General features: G+C 39.2%; 1 protein-coding gene and 1 long non-coding RNA gene across 3 annotated transcripts in view; one reads left to right on the top strand and one right to left on the bottom strand.

The window, feature by feature from the left end:
* The window catches only part of LOC149127771 (uncharacterized), a 133,276-nt gene extending 109,528 nt beyond the window's left edge, over window positions 1–23,748 (bottom strand). Inside the window, exon 1 of the long non-coding RNA XR_016229940.1 lies at window positions 23,339–23,748. This is a non-coding gene — a long non-coding RNA (uncharacterized LOC149127771). The remainder of the gene's footprint in view (window positions 1–23,338) is intronic.
* Window positions 22,046–25,652, top strand: part of LOC127489556 (uncharacterized) — a 250,323-nt gene continuing 246,716 nt past the window's right edge. For both annotated transcript variants that reach the window (XR_016229938.1, XM_070069508.2), the window contains exon 1: window positions 22,046–23,075. Coding sequence is in view for 1 of the 2 variants with exons in the window: in XM_070069508.2 (XP_069925609.2) it covers window positions 22,791–23,075 (285 nt within the window). In the remaining variant the exon portion in view is untranslated. The remainder of the gene's footprint in view (window positions 23,076–25,652) is intronic.

Below are 25,652 nucleotides of genomic sequence, written 5' to 3'. Positions count from 1 at the left end.
ACATTGCTGGGGATCATGGCTTAAATGAAATGCAGTAAGTTGTTTTAAAACATGCTCACTGCATTGTGCTAAATGTACCTTTAAAAAAAGCCTCATTCAGGTCTTGCTCTGGGGAGTAATGCATAGAATTTGGACGCTATATCAATTTCAATGCAGCCATAAAGAACTGGCCAAAGTGAGATCCCCAAAAAATCATATCTTTAAATAATTTCAAAAAAGTTGTAAAGAGTTTCTTTTTGTATTTAATAATTTGATTGGTTTGTTCACAATTACAAATGACATATCACTAAAATGAACATATCATATATAGGCAGTGCAGAGTAGGAATTTTTCTAAAAATGTATAATTCAAATTGAATTTGAATGCAGAAGACAGAAAACTGGCTCAGAACTTAACTTCTTGAGACATCTGAGTGATACAACTGTGATTGTAAACCATGCTAAGCATTTAGCATTTGGACTATGAATGAATAAATATATTTTAGAGATTTCTCTATATAGCATTCCTACAAGTATGGTGCAGAGACCACCTTTATTGGAACCATGAAGGGTGTTTATTTAAAAGTTTGACTTATTCCTCCTAGTTACAACTCCCTGGATAGAATCTTTGGGCATGGATCCCAAATGTCTCCATTGGAATTATGCTGCTTGGATAAATCTCATATACACTAAGTTTAAATTGCCTCTTTATAGAAAAAAGAAGACAACTGATCTGATTAATCCAGCAGTGGATGATGAGCTCATGAGCACAAACTAGGTGATACCTGTTTAAAACATCTTGCCTGGGGCCAGAGCTGTGGCACAGTGAGTTAAGGCCCTGGCCTGAGGCGCCAGCATCTCAAATGGGTGCCGGTTCTAGTCCCAGCTCCACCTCTTCCAATCCAGTTCTCTTGCTGTGGCCTGGGAAAGCAGTGAAAGATGGCCCAAGTCCTTGGGCTCCTGAACCCACATGGGAGACCTGGCTCCCAACAGGCACAGCTCAGGCCGTTGAGGCCACCTGGGGAGTGAACCAGTGGATGGAAGACCTCTCTCTGTCTCTACCTCTCTCTGTAACTGTCTTTCAAATAAATAAATCTTAAAAAAAAAAAAAAATCTTGCCATGGGACCAAAGTCCTTCATGATACAGTCTCTTATCTGTACAGTTTCCCTACTCTTCAATAAAACACAAACTAACATGCCAAACCATGAATTCTCCACACTTTCAGCTGCATACAATTGGGCCCCACTTCCCTGATTCTTTCCCTAGCCCACATTATGATTTATTTGAATCCCAAAACACACCCAGTATCACCACCCTTCCATTCAATGCCCAGACCTTGTCCCCAAGTCCATTCCACAGCTGGGTAACATTCTTGTTCATATGACTTTGGTAATATCCTTAGGCATAATTCACATCCAACTCAACTCACCTATATCATGTGACTCACAACCTTCATTTAGATGTTTTCATCACCCCAGAAAACAAACAAACAAACAAAAAGCCCTCATACACATTAGTGTCACTCCACCATCCACCTTCCTCCACCTTCCCAGCCCTAATCAGTCTGGTCTACATTCTCCTGTGCAGCTGCAGATGTTACCATCATAGCTTGGGCAGCTGTACTGTTCCTATCTAATTTATATGTTTGCCTCTAACCACATAACAGGCTGAGTTTTTAGGTTGTAACACTGTGCCTGACAGACAAGAGAAATAATCAATAAACATTGGATTAATTAATAAATATCTGTGTGCCCTTTTTTACTAGGAAGAAATGAAAGAACTTGGAAGTGTTGTCAGTACTTAAATGGAAAAGACTGTGTTCTAGAAAAACTGGGAGTGGGGAGTTACGCTGATGAAGAATGGAAGGGATTTGATAAATCAAGAGATCAGAATTAAACACCTTCGAACATAACACAGATCTATTAAATTTGACATTAGTGTCTTTAACATGAGAAAATATTTCATGAGATTTATTGTGATGTCCACCAAACTGCTAGATCCTAGGGAAATTTCACAATTTTTTTGTTTGTTTTTTTCGTCTGTACCTTCTTTCTGAGTACCTCTCACAGCTCCTGTGACCTCTCCGCTCAGGGATCTAGATCAATAGGTTACGCAAAGCCTTCTTTTCCCAGGTATCCTATGATTCAAAAGTAATATTTCTTTCCTTTGATTCTAATCAAACATTCTACTGTTAGTATGTAAGTCACAGCGATGTGACTTTTAACATGTTAACTGCTTGGCTGAACATGTTAAAAGATTAGGCAAGAGGGGCCCATGCTGCAGCTTAACAGATAAAGCTGCTGCCTGCAATGCCAGCATCCCAAATGGGCATCAGTTCGAGTCTCGGCTGCTTTATTTTACATCCAACTCCCTGCTGTTGGTCTGGGAGAGCAGCAGAGGATGGCCCAAGTGCTTGGGCCCCTGCACCTACATGGGAGGCCTAGAGTTGGCGCCTGGCTCCTGGCTTTGGACCACTCAGTTCCCGCTGTTGCAGCCATTTGGGAAGTGAACCAGGGATGGAAGATCTCTCTCTCTCTCTGTAACCTCTTTAAAAGAAACAAATAAATCTTAAAAAAAGATAAGGCAAGATGTCAGACACTTCACTAAAAATTATAAGATAACAAATACTCAGGAAGAATTTTCACAAAGAAATATAAACAATCACTCAAAATACCATGGGGGTAAGACTTTCACTGGTAACATTTTTCTGAACATCCTTTGAGGTCACTCTCTCTGAAGACATATCAATATTCTATATACTCTTTTTCACTTTGCAATATACTGTGCAGTTTTCACTACAGTGAAGTAAAAATCTACAGCATCCATTGATCATTACATGTTATTCCATTGTTGAGCACTACATGATTCATCTAAACAATCTTTTATCCCTAGATGTCTATGTGATTTTTTCTATTATAACTGCTGGAGAGAATATGTAAGCATATTTATCTCTGCTCAATCAGTTGCTCATCTAATTAAAACACATTTTTGTAAAAGAATCTTTATGACAAATATATCCAGCTTTTATATTTTGACTCATATTGTAAAACAGCCCTGCAGAAAGATTGTACACTTCTTAATCTGATCAGCAGTGTATATGAGTCTATTTCCTTACTGGGCCATGACTGCATATCCTCTGTCCTTCCTATTCCCATATTCCACATTTGTTCTCTACCCTAGAGTCAAGGAGACTGTGCAAAATATATTCCCTAATAATCAAACATGCACACACTGTAGTGGTTTACTTTTTGAGTACCCGTAAGAACGAAAATATCAAATTTATATTTGATTTGTATTCTTCCTTGACTAATGAAGTTAAGTATATTTTTATTGATCCTTTGTATGTCTTCTCTGGCATCCTGTCCATGCCAAAAAAGGATATTTATCTTTTCCTATTAAGGCAGTTTTTTCTATCAGTATATCATAAATTTGTTATCATGTGTTAGCATTCCATAAATAGGTAGATATAACTATTTCTGGACTTGGCATACTATTTAGTAGCATAACTTTATAACACTTTTTAATAATTACTAGGGCAGGGGCCGGCACTGTGGTGCAGTGGGTTAATTCCCTGGCCTGAGGCATCGGTATCCCATATAGGCGCTGGTTTGAGACCCGGCTGCTCCACTTCCTATCCAACTCTCTGCTGTGGCCCGGGAAAGCAGTGGAAGATGGCCCAAGTCCTTGGGCCCCTGCACCCACGTGTGAGACCTGGAGGAGGCTCCTGGCTCCTGGCTTCGGATCAGCACAGCTCTGGCCCTTGCAGCAATCTGGGGAGTGAACCATGGGATGGAAGACCTCTCTCTCTCTCTCTCTCTTTCTCTCTCTCTCTGCCTCTCCTCTCTCTGTGTAACTCTGACTTTCAAATAAAAATGGATGAATCTTTAAACAAAATAATAATTACTAGGGCATAAATGCCTCTTCCAACAGCATCTTTCCCACTTTCTTATTTTTATTTTTTTAATTTATTTGAAAGGCAGAAATACAGAGAGAGAAAAAGAGAGAACCAGAGAGAGATTTTCATTCCACTGATTCACTCCCCAAATGGCCACAAAGGCTGGGGCTAGGCCAGGCCGAAGCCAGGAGCCAAGAGCTTCTTCCAGGTTTCCCAGGTGGGTGCAAGGGCCCAAGTACTAGGACCATCCTCCAGTGCTTTCCCAGATGCATTAGCAGGGCGCTGGATCAAAAGTGGAGCAGCCAGGACTTGAATTGGTGCCCATGTGGGATGCCAGCACTACAGTCAGAGGCTTAACCTTCTACACTACACTGCCAACCCCATTTTTTTTACCTTTTTAAATTCGTTTTTAGAGTACATTTAAATCACTAGAAAAGAATCCTATTGGAATTTTTCTTGAATTGGCGTTGAAGGCATAGATCAATTTTTTAGAGAATTCACGTTGAATGTTTTAAACCTCTTATGCATAGGATTCATAGTTTTAGTACAAAGTATTGAAGATACAACAAATGGTAACAAAATACCGAACATCATTACGTCATTAATCCATTACAAAAATTCTGTAAATGACCTAGTTTTATGATTGTCATTTTGCATGTGGGGGATATGATGCAAAGAAAATTTAGGTAACATACCAATGTTCAAATAGTATTTATTAGAGCCAGTATTCCACCCAAGCATTTTGAAAAGAACACAATTATAACAGAAACTCCACAATTTAGGAAAGCTCTTCCATTTAAGTTTTTTTTTTTTTTTTTTTTTTTTGTAGTGTTAAGATTTGCCTTACCTGGGTGGGACTGGTATAGGATTTGTTGAATTGTATACATACATTTTATGTTTTAAGCTAAAACTTTTATTTATTACATTTTCCGGTACATTTCAAAATAATTTTGGCATTAAAAAGATAACCTATAATTTATTTTATAAATAGGTAATGTAATTAATGCTTGCTGTTTCTAATCATATTTTGATCACTTCCATTTTTCATTGATGACTGTAATCTATAAATAATAATATAAATAATATATGGCTTTTTATTTCCAATTTTTACAATTTCAGGTTCTTTTTATTTTCTTATTTTCTAGTTTTTTTGTCTAATGATTCTGTAATAATATTGAATGTTTTATTAGAAACAGGAAATAAGATTCACTAAATTCCTGGTTTTAAAATGGTCACACAAGGGCCAGCATTGCGGTATGGTGGGTAAAACTTCTGCCTGCAAAGCTGGTATCCCATATGGGCACCACTTAGTGTTCTGGATGCTTCACTTATGTTCAGTTCCTTGCTGATGGTTGGGAAAATCTCCTTGCTCCTGGTTTCAGGTTAGCCCAGTGCCGGCCATTGTGGCCATCTGAAGAAGTGTATCAGCAGATGGAAGACTTCGCTCTTGCTGCTACTCTCTCTGTAACTCTGAGTTTCAAAATAAATAAACTTTTTAGGAAATGGTCATAAAGAGTTCCAATTTGAGTGCCTCCGATTGCATTGATCTATAAAATCAATCAAGAAAATTTTCTCCTTTCTGTATAATCCACAACAGTTAAAATAGTATAGAAGGAATTAAAAGATAAAATTTCAGGTATAATACTCTTTTTTTTAAGGATTAACACCATAACGATTTTCCTATAGATAAACCTATGGTTTTAAAACTTAAACTTATTGGAGCCAGTGCCATGGCTCACTTGGTTAATCCTCTGCCTGCAGCGCCAGCATCCCATATGGGCACTGGGTTCTAGTCCCAGTTGCTTCTCTTCCTCTTCCAGTCCAGCTCTCGGCTATGGCCTGGGAGGGCAGTGGAGGATGGCCCAGGTGCTTGGGCCCCTGCACCTGCATGGGAGACCAGGAGGAAGCACCTGGCTCCTGGCTTCGGATTGGTGCAGTGCCGGCAATAGCAGCCATTTGGGGAGTGAACCAGCAGATGGAAGACCTTTCTCTCTGTCTCTTTCTCACTGTCTGTAACTCTACCTGTCAAAAACAAACAAACAAACAACTTATTGAGATAATTTTAATTTGTAGTTTCTGAAACATTATAAATTTCATGTGGATTTTCCCTGTCATTACAGATTTCATGTAATTTTCTTTTTTGCATTTTTGATCACACAAATGTTCTGTATTTTTTTTAATGGTATCAGGGGATAGGGTTGGGACTAGCGTGGCAGGTATAGCTGCCACCTGCAGTGCCGGCATCCCATATGGGCGCTGGTTAGAGTCCAGGCTGCTCCACTTCCAATCCAGGTCTCTGCTATGGCCTGGGAAAGCAGTTCAAGACAGTCCAAGCCCTTGGGCCTTTCCACTCCCGTGGGAGATCCTGAAGAAGCTATGGGCTCCTGGCTTTGGTTCAGTGTAGCTCTGGCCATTGCAGCCAATTGGGGAGTGAACCAGGGGATGCAAGACCTCTCTCTCTCTGCCTCTCCTTCTTTCTCTGTGTAACTTTGACTTTCAAATATAATAAATAAATCTTTAAAAAAAAAAAGAAATAGGGTTGTGGATTTATTTTCAAATTCTGTTATCCTTTCTAATTCATTAATTTACTTTTTTATATGTATTAACTCATTTTTTCTCATTGTTTTCTTTTCCTTCGGCTGATATTTTTTCTGATTATTTCAGTTAAATAATTTATTTACTTTATTTTTACTTGGAAATTAAATATATAGATACTAAGTGCCTTTCCATTAAGATTTTTTGTACAGCCATAGATTCCATATCTGGCACTATTTACTGTTATTTTCTAAAGAGTCTGTAATTACAATCTTAGTGTCCCCTTATTTGATGTTATTTCTAAAATTATTACATTATTTTAAATTTAGAGACTAGTCTATCATTTACAATTTTTTACATTTTGGGTTAGTTGTTATTTCAAGTTAAATAAATCGCAACAGCTCGCCATGTGGCTAGTGACTACTATTCTGGATAGCACAGCTACTGTCTGATCACAGAAACTTCCTGTGAACAGCACTAGGCATAGACACTTCCCAAGAATAATAATAATAATTTTATATTATTCTTTTTTGGAAGAGATAACTAAAGTTCACAGAAAATAAACAGCATTTTTAAGTTCAGAATATCAGTAACTGATAAGCAAAAGACTTTAACTCAGCTTTTTTGTTGTTGTTGACAGGCAGAGTGGACAGTGAGAGAGAGAAACAGAGAGAAAGGTCTTCCTCTTTCCGTTGGTTCACCCCCCAATGGCTGCTGCGGCCGCCGCACTGCGGCTGGTGCACCGCACTGATCCGAAGCCAGGAGCCAGGTGCTTCTCCTGGTCTCCCATGCGGGTGCAGGGCCCAAGGACTTGGGCCATCCTCCACTGCACTCCCGTGCCACAGCAGAGAGCTGGACTGGAAGAGGAGCAACCGGGACAGAATCCAGCGTACCAACCGGGACTAGAACCCGGGGTGCCAGCGCCGCAGCCGGAGGATTAGCCTATTGAGTTGTGGTGCCGGCCTTTAACTCAGCTTTAATAGATCTCTGAGCTCTGCTTTTTCCACTTAATACTTAGAGTAAGTTGAGGGAAGGAATCAGTAAATCAGGAATGCTAAATGTCTCAAAAATCTCACCAGAGGTTGCATGGGAAAAACTGTACCTGAGACATTTAATCTTATTCTTGTTCCATCACACTAGATTGCCTGAATTATGTTCAGGTCTCTTACTTGTGTATATCTTTTTAAGATAAATTCATCAGGGGACACAGCCAGCTTTCGCTATTATGACTTTTGTGACACTGCTAATACTATGTATTTATATTTATAACAACTGCATTCAGTTTAAATGTCATATCTAAATTAACCTTTAAATTTACCATGGTGGCCCTCTTCTACTGATGTGGACTGGACAATGTCCCCAAAAGGATATACCCAAACCCTAACCCCTAGGACTACATACATGATCATATTTAGAAAAGGGACTCTTGAGATCATCTTGGAGGATTTAGAGGAACACTAAATCCAATGATCCAATGAACTGTGAATGAATACATGAAAGCAAAGGTAAATTTAACACAAGTAGACACAGAGGAGGATATAGAAGTAAAATCATGAAGATGGAGGTAGAGATTGGAGAGATGCATGTACAAGGCAAGGCACAACAAGGATTCTGGGCCATCACCAGAAGCTAGGAGAGGTATGTAGTGAACACTTTCTCAGAGTACCAGGAAGAACCAGCGCTGACACCTTGATTTTGGACTCTAAGCCTGTGAAAGAATAAACTTCTGTTTTGTAAACTACCCCATTTGTGTAATCTGTTAGAGCAGAATGAGGAATCTAATAAAGTCACCATCTCTCTCACTCCTTTTTCTCAGTGCCTTGATCTCATTCAAAGCAGTTATTGATTCTCTCTCACATCTCGCAAAGATGCAATCATGAATTTATTGTGATTAATCTCCCAATTAAGGAAAATAGAGAAATGAAATCTAGGTGAACACCTGAGGAAAAAATGTTTAAAATATAGTAAAACATGCTCTGAGGCAATTGAAGACTAAGGAGATTGGGTGACTGATGATGGGTCAGTTTTCTGTTGATCAAAAATGCTAGAGGAGGAACAGAAACTTAGTGCTGCTGGCAAATAGAGGAAAGTTTCATATGCTATGAATGATATGCAAATGAGTTACTATTCTGTTTGGTATTGAGATAAATGACAGAGGACATAAACATTTATATGTGTTTATTTTCTATGGACCATGCCAAATTATTTCAGATGGTCTTATCTTGCATTTCTCTGGCATCTACAAAAACAAATTTCAACAATTTTCTCTATCATATATCATTAATAAGTTCACATTCATATAAACTTCACATAGAAAGACAAATGCCAATTCTGTATTTTAATTGTTGGTGGGAAATCCCTAATTCTGTGAACTGACTAGTTTCCCTTGAGTTCTAGTACCAAGAAGTATATAGCTATTCTCAAGATCATATTCATCTAGGTGCTTACTAGAAGCAATAATAATAACATGGCTGATTCTCCTAAGGATACAATGCTATGTGTGAAATGCCAGGATGGAAATGAAATCTCAGACCAACGATCTCAGTATATATAGGCAAGGGGATATGGTGATCAAAAGAATAGGAAGGGAGGAACTGATCAGTCTGCCAGCTGAGACCAAATGTTTGAGTTGGTGAAGTGTGGGATTTAGAGCCAATGAAACTCACAGCAGAAACAAAGATTTAAAAGATATAAATTGGGGGCCGGCGCAGTGGCTCATTTGGTTAATCCTCTGCCTGTGGCACCGGCATCCCATATGGGCACTGGGTTCACGTCCTGGTTGCTCCTCTTCCAGTCCCATGTACCCGCATGGGAAACCAGGAGGAAACACCTGGCTCCTGGCTTCAGATCGGCATAGCTCCAGCCGTAGCAGTCATTTGGGGGGTGAACCAACGGAAGGAAGACCTTTCTCTCTCTCTCTCCCTATCTAACTCTATCTGTCAAAATAAAATAAAACAAAATAAAAGGTATAAATTGGAACAGACATTTAGCAAAGCTGTTAAAATGCCCATGTCCCACATCAAAGTATGTGGGTTCCATTTTGTGCTCTGACTCCTGGTTCCACCTTCCCACCAATATGGACCTTAGGAGACAGCAGTATTGGTTCATGTAATTTGGGCTCCTGCCACCCATGTGAGAGACCTGGATTAAGTTCCTAGCTCTGCGCTTCACAACACTCATCCCCTGTACCCACTATCATGAGGCATTTGGGAGGTGAACCAACATATGGGAGCTCTCTCTCTCTCTGCCTTTCAGTTTCTCAAAGGCAGTTTAGAGGAAATAATGTATTGTCTGAAACTCATGTACACTGATACATAAATAACTCTTATTATACCATATGGTTTTCATTTAGGGGGAATAAAGAATGTATTCAGGGCCTGTGCTGTGGCGTGGCAGGTAAAGCCTCCACCTGTAGTGCTGGCATCCCATATGGACTCTGGTTCAAGACCCAGCTGCTCCACTTCCAATCCAGCTCTCTTCTATGGCCTGGGAAAGCAGTAGAAGATGGCCCAAGTGGGAGACCCCAAAGCAGCTCCTGGCTCCTGGTTTTGGATCGGCACAGCTCCAGCCATTGGGGTCAATTGGGGAGTGAACCAGCGAATGGAAGACCTCTCTCTCTCTCTCTCTCTCTCCTTCTCTCGCTGTGTAACTCTGATTTTCGAGTAAAATAAATAAATCTTTAAAAAAAAAGAACGTATTCAGTTCCAGAAAAGGAAAATGAGGGTAAAAGAGGAAACAATATAATTTTTAAAGAACAAATTTCTTTAGTTTTTTGCTAGGAGAAGCATAAAGTATTTGAATTTGCTTAGAAGAAACAGTCAGAAGGCATTCAGGCCTTGACCATTTTATTTACAAAGTAGCCTACTGTTATTTGTATTTATTTTTCCCAAAAATGTGGATATTTGTAAAAGGTAGTATACAGAAAAAAGAACAGCCTTTACTGTAGCCTAATCAAAATTTATGCTATCTCATAGCCTCTAGTTTTCCCTAGTTAAGAAAGATCACATAATCAGGGTAGGGTGGGGAGGGATACGAAAGGAAAAAAAAAAGAACAACAGAAAAACTGATCAAAGATCAATCATGAATGTCATACTAGGATGTGCCTAGGATTCACCATAACACAGCAATCCACTCTTACTTGAAATTTCTACCATGTAGGTTGGAATCTTTTCACTGCTTGCTGATTCTATAAGAAAAGAGCAGATAAACAGAATTATTATTACAACATGATTAATAGGAAATATTATGCTAAAGGATTTTCTAGATTTCTAGTCTATACTGAAAGTCTATACAACAAATTTAAGTGTACATTTCATAATTTTTATTTATTGGAAAGCATAGAGACAGACAGATTAAGAACTTCCATCTTCTGATTCACTCCTCAAATGCCCACAATAGCCAGGGCTGGGCCAGAGCAAAGCCAGAAGTCCGGCTGTGGTCAAATCATATCTCCCACATGGGAGGCAGGGACTCAACTACTTGAGTCATCACTACTGACTCCCAGAGTGTGCTGTGGGAAGGAAGAAGGAAGCTGGATCAGAAGCAGAAGTAGAGTTGGGGACCCATGCTGTGACCTAGCGGGTAAAGCTGCTGTCTGCAGTGCCAGCATCCTATATGGGTGCCGGTTCGAGTTCAAGCTGCTCCACTTCCTATCCAGCTCTCTGCTGATGATCTGGGAAATCAGTAGATGACTCAAGTCCTTGGGCCCCAGGAAACTCCTGGCTCCTGGCTTCGGATCAGCGCAGCTCTGGCCGTTGTGGCCTTGTAGGGAGTGAACCAGCAGATGAAAGACCTCTCTCTGCCTTGGCCTCTGTAACTCTGCCTTTCAAATAAATAAATATTTAAAAAGTAAAAAAGAAGTGGAGCTGGAACTCAAACTGCAGGCATTTTATATGGGAAGTGCTCTTCCAAGCAGCATCTTAACTACTGTACCAAATGCCCACTTTTATTTATTTTTAAACAAATATTTATCTTCCATCCTCTGGTTTTCTGTCCAGCTGCCCACAACTGCCAGTGGCAGAAACTCAGAGGCAGGAACTCAATCTGGGTCTCCCATGTGAGTAGCAGACTCAAGCACTTGTCTTCCACAGATTAGCAGGAAGCTGCAATCAGAACCAGGAGACAGTACTTGAACCCAGACACTCCATATACAATGTTGGCATCCCAAGTGGGAGCTCAACCCAGTGTGCCAAAATGCCTGCTCCTATTTTATTTATTTGAGAGAAACTGAGACAAAGAAAGAAAAAGAGGAGGGGACGGGAAGGGAGGGGAGAAGAGGGAAGAGGAGAGAGAAATCTCTCATCTGCTGGTTAACTCCCCAGATATTCACAACAGCTGTGGCTGTGGCCAGATGAGAGGGAGAGGGAGAAGGAGAGAAGGGATCTAGAGAGGGAGAGGAGGAGGTAGGGGAGGAGGGAGAGAGACAGGGAGAGGTGGGGGAGGGAAAGGGAGAGGGAAAGAGAGAGAGGAGGGGGAGGGAGAGGGAGAGGAGGGAGAGGAGGGAGAGTAGAGAGAAGGAGAGGAGGGAGAGAAGGAGGGAGAGGAGTGAGAAGAAGAGGGAGAGGAAGAAGGAGAAGAGAGAGAAATCTCCCATCCTCTAGTAACTCCCCAAATACCCACACAGCTGTGGCAGTCGACAGAGCAAGAAGAGAGGAGAGGGGAGGGGAAGGGGAGGGGAAGGGAGAGAAATCCCCCATCTTCCGGTTAACTCCCTAAATACCTGCAACAGCTGTAGCAGCAGTGTACAGGCCAAAACCAAGATCCAGGCTGGATGACAGGGACCTAATGCCATCTTTTGCTGCCTCCCAGGTTGTGTATCAGCAGAAAGGTAGAATCAGGAGGGGAGATAGGACTGAAACCCAAGGGACTTCCTTCCCTAAGGGCTGTGAGCTTCCAAAATGGCATCTTAACCACTAGCCCAAATGCCTACCCCAAGTGTACATTTAAATGAAGAAAACAAAAAATCTTCTTGAAAAGCAGTTTTTACAGAGCAGAGGGAAGAGAAGCATTGAAAAAGGAAGAATTAATTTTGAGAATTGAGCCACAGATAATTTTGTTCAGGTATAAAAGTAACTGGATTTAAAAACAATGAACTAGGGAAAATCTAATTTATTTATAAGTTTATTTGATAGGCAAGTGTTACTTCTAAGAGAAACTTCTAAACATAAAGGCATTATTGTTTTTTGTTTGTTTGTTTGTTTTGTTTGGAAACTAGAGTAATTAGGAAGAAATCTCTTAAATGTTAAATAACAAGGGGCCAGTGCTATCACATAGCGGGTAAAGCTGCTGCCTGCATCCCATATGGATGCTGGTTGAGACCTTGCTATTCCACTTCGGGTCCGGCTCTCTGCTATGGTCTGGGAAAGCAGTGCACCCTGGTGGGAGACCCAGAAGAAGCTCCTGGCTGCTGGTTTTAGATTGGCCCAGCTCTGGCCATTGAGGCCATTTGGGGAGTGAATCAGTGGATGGAAGACCTCTCTCTCTGCCTCTGCCTCTCTCTAATGCTGCCTTTCAAATAAATAAATAAATATTAAAAAAAGAAGTAACAAAAAGTTGAAATGTATTTTAATATACACAAGTTAAAAGTGTATTGAAATACTGGTCTTTACTACCCATTGATAGAATATGCACAAGTTTGTGTAAGAAATAACATTCATACTTTCATGCATACACACACACACATGTGCATAATTCTATTATAATACCAAGAGTGGACATAACATGAAATAAAATAGGGAAATAATTTTAGATATACATGACCCTATTTATTTGCATATATTCTAAAATATTATGCAATCAGTTATGAAATTTTTTTTTTTGACAGGCGGAGTGGATAGTGAGAGAGAGAGACAGAGAGAAAGGTCTTCCTTTTGCTGTTGGTTCACCCTCCAATGGCCGCCACGGCTGGCGCGCTGCAGCTGGCGCACCACGCTGATCCGAAGGCAGGAGCCAGGTGCTTCTCCTGGTCTCCCATGTGGGTGCAGGGCCCAAGCACTTGGGCCATCCTCCACTGCCTTCCCGGGCCACAGCAGAGAGCTGGCCTGGAAGAGGGGCAACCAGGACAGAATCCGGTGCCCGGACCGGGACTAGAAACCGGTGTGCTGGTGCCGCTAGGTGGAGGATTAGCCAATTGAGCCGCAGCGCCGGCCTAGTTATGAAATTTCTTAAGGAAAACTGAAAAGATGTTGAATTGTGGGCTTATGTCAGCTTTGGGTCAAATAACTAGCTCTATTAATAAATTCTATTGCAAGAAAACAGATCCCCGCCCCAAATCTTATAACCTTGAAACTGGCAGCAAGTCAGTTATTTTTTATATACTTTCATTCTTATAAGTTCTTTTTTTTTTTTTAAATAAAATCAAGAGTAGAATTATAAGCTTAAGAAGACTGTGATGACAATGTTCTCTAAAAGTTGTTTACAATTCCTTGGTTAACATATGTGGAATCTGGATTAAAAGTTATTAACCCTTCCAAGATCATATAGGTGTGAGCTAAAGTCATATCTCAGACTCTCTCAGCATTCACTTTTATATCTACAACAGAAATATCAAATTTGTATTTCTCAAGCAATTATTCACTTAAGAGACAACCACAAACTATTATGGTTCCAATTATTTCTGAAAGTGCTTAAAAGAGAACTTGCATTATATTATCTTAAAATCAAAACAGCCAGGCATATATCTATTTTAATTATTTCATTTTTGAGAATTCATCCTAAGTTAATGTTTTGGGTTTCTAAAAAAATTCAATTAGTTTTTTCCCCCTAATATGAACATATTACATAACTGAATGTCCAAACACAAGAAACTGTTTTAAATAATTTCCACAAAATCTATACAATGAAAAAACATGGTCACAAAATGATAATGTTATTCAAAGATATTTAATAGAGTAAGCTTTTTGATTTTTGAAAACTTCATGTAAATGCTATGCTAAATATATCATAGTAGAAGTACATAAAAATATGTGTATCACATCACTCACATTTATTTTATGCAACTGCATGGTTTGTTGTATATTTGTAGTTTAGCTTTGAATTTGTAGTTTATTTATCACTTAACTATTGCAAACATCAGAAAAGTATGCTTAAACCATGATTTAATAATAATCATATAATGGAATACAGAACAGTGCTCAAATGCATGAACCAGTTTTAGATGCATGACTAAAGATAAAAATCTTAAAAATATCACAGAAAGTATATAAAAATGCCAATTATAAAAAAAGAATACATGAAGTGAATGCCTAATGAACTTTAAGGTGGGATTTCTCTTCTGAATCTGTAAAATTTCATTTTGAGTATTAGTAAAGCCATATTTTTAATCTTGAATTTTGGTTACTAGAGGGTAAATAATTAGCAGTCCTTATAAATTTCACAATACAAATATTCCTTTGGAAACATTTCCATTCTGGTAAATGTAATTTCAAAGTACTTTTTTTTTTTCATTTTTTTTATTCCCTTAGTAATTGTGTTTCCTTATTTTAATGATAATTGAATAAAATGGAGTATTAAAGTAGTAAGGGCTCTTGGACTTTATATTTTGTCACTGTACTTTTTGAAAAAAGAGGTCTTTGGAAAGAAAAATCTTCTTGGGTGACACGAGGGCTTCTCTCAGTGGTTGGTGACCTTGGCCTTATAAATTTGGTTTACAGTATGTGTCAGAGTTGCAAAGCTAATTAGATTTGGGGATGATGACTCCGACTAACAACATTCACAGAGGAATGAATTGTATAACTTAATAGGCCAATTCATTAATCTGGAATTGCAATACAGTAGTCACAGCCTGTATTGTTCAGGGGCACCTAAATATCATTGCTTAAAGAAAATGTACAGCAGTAAATAGAATGTCTGAAGGTTGCTTGGTAAATGTTAAACTAGAACATTTACATCTATTGGTATGATAAGCTTCTACTGCCATCAGATCATACAGATCTGGGACATCAAGCATTCAGAAAGCTAGTATCTACTTTCTTCCCTAGAGAGCATCCCTATGAGTATTAACCAAACATTGCCTTTGGGATTTTTTCTTTTCTTTGTATGTTTTCTATGTACCCAAGAAACATTTGTCTCATAAGATAAGAGCTGCTGCCTTGGGAATATATTACATTCCCTTTGGTAAAGCTTTTTTTCCCTCTTATATTTGGTCTCACATATTTATCTTCTGATACATTATTATTTTTTGAAATCATAAGATATTTGAGGTATCTCACTACGACTTTTGCCTAAAAGCACATTTTTTCTTGATTTTATATTAGCGACATTATTTACTAAAAGATTTTGCATGTTACTCATATTTTAAATGTTTACAAGTCTTCTGATCTTACTCAATGGAACTAACATTAAATAAAGCTGTCAATATCTAACTAGTTAGAACATATCAGAAATAAAATTTTAAATAATATGCCAGTTGTAATTCTTTAGATGAAATTACATAACTAGCTAAACCACTGTCCCTTAACGTTATTACTTTTGGGTTTATCACACAATTTAAAAGCTTGCTTTCTATAATTCCATCGGATTGTGAAAACCTAGCCTAGGGAAATGAGATGTGGTATAAAAATTTTACAATTTTATCCTAGAATTGCTAAACACAAAGTGATTCCAAATAAAACTAAAATGAAATAATCAAGCTCTAAAAACAGAACAAGAAAGAAATTATCATATGGTTACATTTTTTAATTTAAATTTTTCACAACAGTAGTCCGATATTTAAAAATAAAATACAATTGTAAGCAAATTGTTTATATAAAATTAATGCTCAAGCTAATTTACGGGTGATTTATATTTCAAAGTTATTTTGCAATCTCAATTTTCTTTTTTTTTCTTTCTCTGAAAAGTATTATCATATAATTCATTTACACTGGTTGTATAAACAATCTTTTATTTAAGTGCATCAAACTTTTTTTAAAGTGCTGTAACTTCAAATTTTGTAACAGACAAAATTGGATACTACCGATACTGTCTAAAACAACAGTGGCTGAAGTACATTAAAAAAATGTAAGTCATTCTATGTAAATATATCTAACATGGCAATTTGAGCATAAAACTTGCTAAAATCATTAAGAGATACTTAAAAACTCAAAACTATTATTTTCTGCACTTCACAGCTATATAAGGTTAGTTTTCCATCAAAATTTGTAAAAACAAATACTGACATTACTAGCTTTAATATGATTTGGATTAGACACCCACCTCTTTCACTTTTCTGAAATATATTCTTATATTCATGTGCCATCATTATTAACTTTTTGATTTTTCCTTGGTTCAAATTAATTACTGTTAACTGTTTTAAAGGTAAGCATTTTAAAATCCTGATACACTTCACAATTATAAATGTTGTCTCTAAAATATTATCAGATTTTTTAAGGATGTAAATAGGTTATAAATATAAAATACAAACCCCTGATGCATAATTATACAAAAACAACAAATAATTTAACTTTGACCCCATAGTTACCAATACAATTTTGAAGTAATGTGTAGAAGATTCCATTTACACAAATAACTTTGGGAATAATACATTTTAAGAATAACACATCATATGGTTTCAATGCATTTTTGAATCATTGTAAAATGAACTTAGCAATTACTGATATGTCAACTCTGTTTTGACTATAACATGCAAAATAATGAATTGTATGTAAAATCACTGTAAAGAGTATGAATTAGGGAATTCACACTGATAAACTGTTCTCAAACCCATATTTTTAGGATGACCTACAGTATAAATGATGCATATATAGTATGAATTTAATGTTTTGAAACTCAAGATCTATATTTAATACAGTTTAAAATGCAAGATATTTTAGTGTTTTCAATTTTGTTACCAAAGAAACATATTTCCATAAAGAATTGTTATATACAATATAAAATTAAAATTAATTTGTAAGACATTAAGAAAAAAATTACAAACATCTCAAAAAAAACTCCAAATGCAGTATGACATAGTTAACATCTCAGATTTTCAGGTGCCTATTTAATCTTAAAAATATCTTTTTTATATGCTGAGAAGAGATCAAAGATAGAGGATCTTAATGTTTATTGCACACTTAATTTTGTATTTATTCTTTAAAAGGTTTACATCAAATTTAAGGTTTGCTTGTAAATTTAGGTAAATACTTTTTAGGAAAAATAAAACCAGGAATGAAGGGTAATTTAACTATTTAACCTTTATATGTATGAGCAACAAGATATCATTATACTCTAATGATAATGTATATTAATTAACACAGAAAATTAAAACACGCAGACAAGAAAGCCCATTTATCATATCAAGTTGTCAAATTTGCTGAAATATTGGCATGTTTACTTACTGATGCTGCTGTTCATTTTATATATAATTGCAACTTAACCTAAAATATTTATTTTCCATATAATATGATGAATTCTTGAAAAGTACACCAACAACTTATTCTTAGATTTAGATGACAACTAGTCAAAATTGGTCCATATAACTGCTTTTCTTTTTTTAAAAAAAGGGCAAAGTGAATAAGCCTTTCATCTTTAATTAACACTTAATCAATAACAGACTGTGTAATAATACAGAAAAATAAGTACTGATGCTATCCACTAATGAATTGTTATTTGTAATCATGATCAGTTCTCATCAACTTAGTTCAGTTTTAAAATATTGTAACATAAAGTTTATGTAGAAAATGGATGTTTGTAAACTGGCGAGAAAACATTGACGTGGAAAGGTGTCCTCTCTCATCTTGCACAATCCTATAACTGAAGCTTGGCAAATGGAAGCTTTCTGTTCTGATTTGCCTATGGCCACCAGCTTAAGAAATCAGAACCAGAGCAATGGTCTTTTTAATGCACCACTATTTTGCATGATAAGGTTCTAACTGTAATGTTTACATAACAGATCCTAGTAGGTAATACAATAATGATGAACAGCATTTATTTCAAAAGTTCAGTAAAAGACCAGCAGGCTCCTGAGCATAATATACTTTACAGCGTTACCTTGTTGCGCAACAGTACCGCGTCTGACTCCATTATATACTTTACAGTTTATAAAAAAACCTAGTATGATTTATATTAATAGTAAAAGTATTAGAAAAGTAGTAATACTATAGATTTTGGGAGTATATATTAAGTAATATCAATTCAAGCTTTTTACAAAAACAAAGTTATTCAATCCTTCATTTTGCCAACAGTATTATAGCTGACATTAGTTTAGGCACAAAATCTTGAAAATCAGTTACACATTTTAAACCCTTAAAAATATCCCTACTGCAAATGAGAAAATAATTCTTCTGGCTATTGATGTGTGTAGAAACAATCAAAATCATGAAGCATTCCGAATAGAACATAAATAGCTCTACAACTGTTTTTTTCTAATGATATCAGGCAGTGAATTCTTTCATGATGTTTTCTATCCTTTGTGCTTCCTCATCCCTTGCAAGTCTCCTACTTCTGAAGAATGAACATTCTAAAGGTAAAGTTTTCATAATTATCATAACTATGATCCCAATAGTTAATTTTTCAGGAAGTTGATGTCAATTTTAATCCATCCATCTTTTTCAACAATAAATTTTAAGTACCAGCTCTATAAAACCTAGAAGATAGTTTTTTACCACTCTAAAGGAAGACCTGTATATTTCTTGTCTGATGGTTTTATATCTTAAATAACACTATAAATAGTTCACATAAGAAGTTGTACTTAGAGATTATCACAATTTTTATGTTACTTGAGTGAATAGTAAGACAGTTTATCCAGTCATATTTCTATGGCAAACTGTCTCTAAAGCCTTACTGAACTAGTAATGCCCTATATAATCACATTTGAAGACGCTGGTACTTCAAAAAAAATTCAGAAGCATCAATGAAATAAAATCTATTTCTAAATATCAAATGAGGAAAATTATACTAAGGCTAGAAATGTGTTTAAAATAGATAGATACATGGGTAGATATATGGTAGTTAGTAGATAGATAGAGATAGAAATTATCCTGTATTCTTCATAAAACATTTATATATGGAAAATAAAGCTATTTTCAGTAGAGTTTTATATAAATGCTAGTTGAAATAAGTCACTTAAGTATAAAGGTGGTTGCACTCAGTACATCATTAACACTGAAATACTTAATCTGGGTAATACATAAAGTTGGAAGTATTGGGAATAAATCTTAAGATCTTCATCATTGCTGCTACAATTTATATTCCAATATATATTTTAAATTCTGTATACAAAGCGAAAAATTTTTAAATCTTTTTTCTTATATACTACTTAAAATTTTTCATCTAATTAAGAAGTTATGTTGTTTTCAAAAATAAAAGACACCTACTCTTCAAACATATATGTATTTTCAATAAACCATAGGTAAAAGTCATGCTCAGTCGTACTTTACATTATAAATCAAACAGGCAGGTGATGAGACATAAATTAAAGGATAAAAGGTTTCATCTTTTGCTTGATCTTCTCTGACTGATAAACCTATTTTATCTCTTAGAAGGTAACTTAATGCAGTAAATCAAAACGTACTGCTTTTTCATAATCTCCCAATCCATTTATATGTTTTTGAAAGCTTAACTCAGTTGAAATATATTTAAGTCAAAACCTAATAACTAAATGTTACGATGTTGGAAGAAAATTAACTACCTTAGCTGTATCAGAGTAAGTTCTTGAGGAGATAGAATGAAAATACAAATAGAGCAGAAAGTGCACTGTGAACATGAAATAAGTACAGGCACTTGGTGATTGCCCAGCTTCAACCACAATCATGAGGCTTAGGTTGACTATAGATATACACTTAACAGATATAAACACACTAATGCAGATGCATTAACAGATATACATACACTATTCACAGATATCCATTTTTTGGCCATGAAATTTTTAAAACAAGTTTAGTATTTTGGATTAAATTGTCTTCCAAAATTTTTTAATGTAGCACATCAGCACTGCCAATATCAAGAGTCTTTGTACTTCTGATTGTCGAGGTTGTACTTAAAGCTGACTGCCCCCAGCCCTCTTTGGGTTTTCCTCTCTTGGAAGACCCCCTCCAAGCCGCTCTGGCTGGAGGTCCTTGATTCTAATACATACTTTAAAAAAAGAAAATAGTCTTTGTACTAAGTGACTATGTATGTATGTGTCTTATCCTGTATGTTTTCCCCCTATAAACACAAACTCATTTTTGATAGTGTTATCTGATTTTGCCACTCATCTAAACTTATCTCAGTACTGTATGGAGAAAATATGGAGCACTTTTTAAAGTTTTAAAATAGTAATCATTTTTATATGCATATATCAATACTTTATTAATTTACAGAAAAAATCTATAAACCCATCTGGTTTCTCTGAGGATAATATCAAATAAGCAATGATCATATTATACCCACTTCTAACTTATTTTACTAAAGTAACACTGCTGTTACTAGCTGATTTTTAAGTTGTCAATAAGTGTTATTTGAGGGATTTAACACCTTTAACAGTGATGAGGAATTAGTAAATTCTGGAAATATGACAGAAAACTTTCCACATCTTGCACTGAAGCCTTTTGCTCCTGCCAGTGTGAAAGGTCATAAATTTAGAATGAGATAAATTTAGAAAAACAATCCATAATCATTTAATCTGTGTGGCAACAGGCTGCATAAAATCAGTTCCTTCAGGAAGGAACTCTTTATAATATTGGGAGTTCCAAGCCTTCCTTGATATTACATGAATATAAAGGAAATACAGTTTCAAAAGGCATAGGTAAGTATTATTGTACAGGCATTATCTGATGATTTAGAAAACAGTAATATTTTACAAACATGTGTGCTCACTGGAAAGTATATTTAAATCAAAGGGTTACTAATAATATATGTTTCAGAGTTATCTTGCTTGTTCTCTAAGTTCCTTAAAATGTTTGGTGTGTAGCTCTAACTTTCCCATTGCTAAATAATAACATTAAAATAAGACCTAATTGGGTCCTTCCAGACTATTCCAGCTCAGCTTGCAACAGCAAGATACAATGATAGGAGAAAGAGACAGAAGAGATGAGCAGACTAGATTCAAACACCAGCTCTTTCCTCAGAGTGCAAAAAATGCTAACGTTGCTTAAGCTGTTTCTGCTGTCTGTAAAATGGGCAGTTCATTTTTCTTATTAATTTTAAAACTTTTTGTCAGATGCATGTCTGCCTATAAAGTTTTAAAAGTTATTTAGGAAGGCACATTCTATTAGTATTGTTACCATACTTACTAATGTACAGATACAAAAAAGGTAACTTTTGAACATCTTTGGATCTAAAAGTATGATTAATGTGCTAAGTCACAACAGTTCTAAATGCCACGGAAATCTTGGGAAGGAGGAAGCCTGATTCACGAGACCTACTACCAAAAGTTTTATTAACTTTTCTCTTTCAATTTCAGAGGCAATAAAGTATTTTAAGAAGAATTATATCAACTGATCTGAACTTTGTAAAACATAAATCCAGCTGTGTTCAATTAGTACAAGGTATCCTAATGGAGAATGTTTGCTTACTTTGTACATGTTTGTATACTCTTCTACACCATAACACAGTGTTGGACTTGTGTGATGGCAGAAGGCGTTGTTTTACATGGGGCAGGCAATGGTCACAAAATATAACCACAGGACCTGCTGATAGTTCTCACATGAATGACTCACACCAGACTCTTAATTTTACAAGGAACTATTTTTAAAATGCTGTATGAAAGAAAATAAGAGCTTAAATAATAAAGGCTTCTACCATTATAATTCAGTCACATTTAAGTTACCAAGAAAGTTATTCTCAAAGCTAACACAAAATCCAGTGTCACTTGTAAACTGATCTCCATATACATTTTTTTTTTGCATTCTCAGGATTAAATTGGGACAAATGAGTGAACTATGTGTTCTAGAACCGTTTTCCACTGCTCCATCTGCTGGATATGTCTCCTGCACCAAGTGGTAACCTCCAAAAAGTAGTATGAACTAATTCAGCAGGTGGCTTCAAAAGGCTCACGCATGTTGTTTGGGAAACTTGCTACGAGTTTCTTAAATTTTTGATTCACTATCAAGTCCTACCTCACCATCAAAAATACACTCAGAGTCCCTATTAATCACTAGCAGAGTAAGGCACGGAAAATAGCGCTCCACAGTAGGTGATCTATTACAAAGCAGAAGGGACTATGCTCTTCAAGGCAGGTTTGCATACTGCTCCGGGCGCACCGATTTGCTCGGCCTTCCTCTGAGAAGCCCCAGTCATTCAGCTAATCTAGAAATGGAAATCGTATGCATAAAAGTTTGAAAGAGATTTGTAAGCACGCATGGCAGTAAGCACACAAATATCACAAAAGGAAACCATGCCTCTCCAAACACGATTTACCCAGCGGTCGGAGAGCCCTTAGCTTTTTCCTCCGCAGCGTCTTTTCAGGCAGCTCGCGTCGCGCTCCGGGATGAGGCAGCCTCACTTCTCCTCCTTCTCCCAGTCACAGACGGGACAGCGTGCAGCTGCCGCCACCAGCCAGGCCGCTGTCAGCGCCGCCGCCGCCGCCGCTTCAGAACCGTGGCTGCTACTGCAAAGAAAGGGTTACTCCTCTGCTGGAGTCAAGTGGCTGCAAACTTCCCCTGCTCTGCGTGTACAATTTTCCGCAAACTTGCACGTCGTTGCGTGCACAAGGACCGAGGAAAACCATTGCAAGCATCACACGGACCAGCACCACAAAGGACACTCCCGGAAGGTAAGACCTGCGAGTTATTCAGAAACGCGGTTTTAATCCAGATGGGAAGCACCGCCGCCAGCGGAGCCTCCCCCTGCTCGGTTCCCTTCAGCCAACGGCGCCCACGCTGCCAGGCAGGGCGGCTGCGGATGCCGCGGGCTGGTGTGAGATAGAGGGAAACTTTGACAAATGAGGACCGCTCCTGGAAGGGGCAGAATCTGGGCAGCCAGCAACGCGCGCGGGCTGCGCGCGGGGAGCGGCGAGCAGGGGAAAGTGCCACGTACCTTTTCTGCAGTTGCCAGCCGCGGCGGCAGAGGCGAGCCCGGTGAGGCGGCGGGGCGAGCGTCCAGCCCTGGCCGCGGGCTCCCTCCCGGGGTGAGCGGAGCCGCTGCGGCCGCGACGCGCGGGCGCAGGGCCGAGCGGCCGCTGAGACGCCAAGGGCGCCGGGCAGCGCCAGTCACTTGGCCCACAGAAGTTGGGCAGCTTCGGCCGCGGCCTCGGCCACCGGCGCGAGCAACACGTTTAGTTTGAACTTTCCAGCTCCAGTCCCGGCAAATACACACTCACGCACACACACGCGCGCGCCGAGAGCCTCTCAGAGGCGAGCGAACAGGCACCGGTGGCTCTCTGGCCGCGTCTTTCTCTCTCCCTCGCTCTTATTGGCGCGGAGGTTATTGTTTTATTTATTTATTTCCTCCTCCTGGCTCCGTCCCTCCTCCCCACGCCCCCTCCCTGGCTTCCCCTCCTCCTCCTCCACCTCCTCCTCCTCCTCCTCCTCGCCCGAGTCTGGGAGGCCGACAGTCGCCACCGCTCCAGCTGCAGCGTGGCGGGGCCGCCCGCGCGCGGCTGGCGGGGGTTGCGGCGCTTCCCGGTGGGGGCGCGGGGGGCTCCCTCGAGGGGGCCGGGGAGTCGGGCGGGGTGGAGCAGGGGAGTGCGAGGATGCGTGTGGCTGCGTGCCGAGGCTGAGGGGACGCGTGTCAGTGGAGGCGAGGGGCGGACACTCCCGGCTCCGGGACTGCGCAGCACTCAGCCCGCTGGCTGCGGCGGGGGAGAAGCGCGGCGACTCTTGCGGGGGACACCTCCCGGCTCTGGCCGAGAAACTGCGCGAGGGGCCGCCGCCTCTGTCAGCCTCAGCCCGACAGGCCAGGAGGCTCGGCCCAGCCCTCCGCACCGCCTTTGCCGCCCGCTGCCTTCCCTGACCTCCCTTCTGAGTGAAGCTCCCCCGAACCCCGCCGGGACTCAAGGATGCGCGCCGCCACCTTTTAGCCGCGGAGGACGCGAGTTGGCATCTTTTTATTGTGGGGTGTGCGTGTGTGTGTGTGTGTGTGTGTGTGGAAGTGCTGCAGTTAGGTTTCCTCCCCGCCCGACCCCGAGGAAAGGTGCAGTCCAGCCCCGGTGCGGCACAGCGGCTGGGCGGGCCTAACCCTTCTAGGAAATGCGGGAGGTGGCTTCAGCGCGCGGACCCGGACTCCCGCATTACGATCCAGGGCGACCTGCGGGAGCCGGAGCGGCACAGCCTTCTCTCCGCTGCCGTTCGCACCCAGAACGCGCTCTCGAAAGGCAATTGACCGAGGGTACCCCTGTCTCTGGTCGCACTCAGCACCTTCCCAAACCTGCGGGATAGATGACCTTAGAGGCGGCCGCCCCTCCCCACCCCTCTCCACCTGAGAGCCGAGATGCCAGGAACCCAGTTGAGACCTAAGGAAATCGTTTTGCCCTTGCCTCCTCCCGACCCCACTTTGGAACGGCATTTCAAATGCAACCCCCTTCTTGGCTTCCCATTAGGTAAACCTATTCTGTTTTTGTTCATTTTCTGGATTTTGTTTTGGTGATTTTTTTTTCCTGGGGATTCATTATTTCAGTCGCAGAAAAGGGGAAATATCTAAAGGAAGTCATTCTAGATGCAAACACAGCAAGTAAACTAAGCACCATGTCAGAAGCTGGGATGCAAGCCTCACCCCTTTGATTTGGAAACAGGGTTCCTTCAGTCAGCATTTTGCCTTCGTATTGCTAACCATCTTGGGTTGGATTTTACAAGGACTCCGCATATAGAAACACTGACTCGAGTGCTTGCTATTATCTCCTCTGACAGGCACTGATAGGTACACTTTTTTCTGTCCAAGGATATCTTCTACTTTCTCTGAAATTCATATGTTAGGTATTCGTTTCGCAGTGCTTTCCTCATTTTTTTTTTCAGGAATTCTATGTTAGGTGTACAAATACTCATGAAAGAGCTGGTATTTTACCTACTTTACATTTTCATTGACATCCCGAGTAAGCCCCCCAGAGGTCAGACGCGGAACAGGTGAAATCTGCCATGAGCCAAGGGGGGGGGGGGAAAAGATTTCTCCTTTCAGCCTGTGAGAATTGTTCTCCTGGGCTACCTTAATGTGTATTGGCCATTTTCAAGGAAGATGAGAGGGAAATGCCCCTGTCAGGACCTGCCGCTCCTCCCTTGCTTCGGAAGCACTAGCTTCTCGCTGAGGGAAGGAGCCAGCCTCCCTTAGTAGATTTTAAGAACCATCTACTAAATGAAAGAATCCAGAGCTAATCTCCAAAAGGCAGGAAAGTGCCTCATTGGACCTTTGAGTGGCGGAC

Source organism: Oryctolagus cuniculus, chromosome 2 (genome assembly GCF_051225735.1).
Source record: "Oryctolagus cuniculus isolate XC-2025 breed Fujian yellow rabbit chromosome 2, ASM5122573v1, whole genome shotgun sequence".
NCBI classification, from domain to species: domain Eukaryota; kingdom Metazoa; phylum Chordata; class Mammalia; order Lagomorpha; family Leporidae; genus Oryctolagus; species Oryctolagus cuniculus.
Note: the sequence above shows the minus strand (reverse complement) of the source record. Positions and strands in the feature narration are given on the sequence as shown.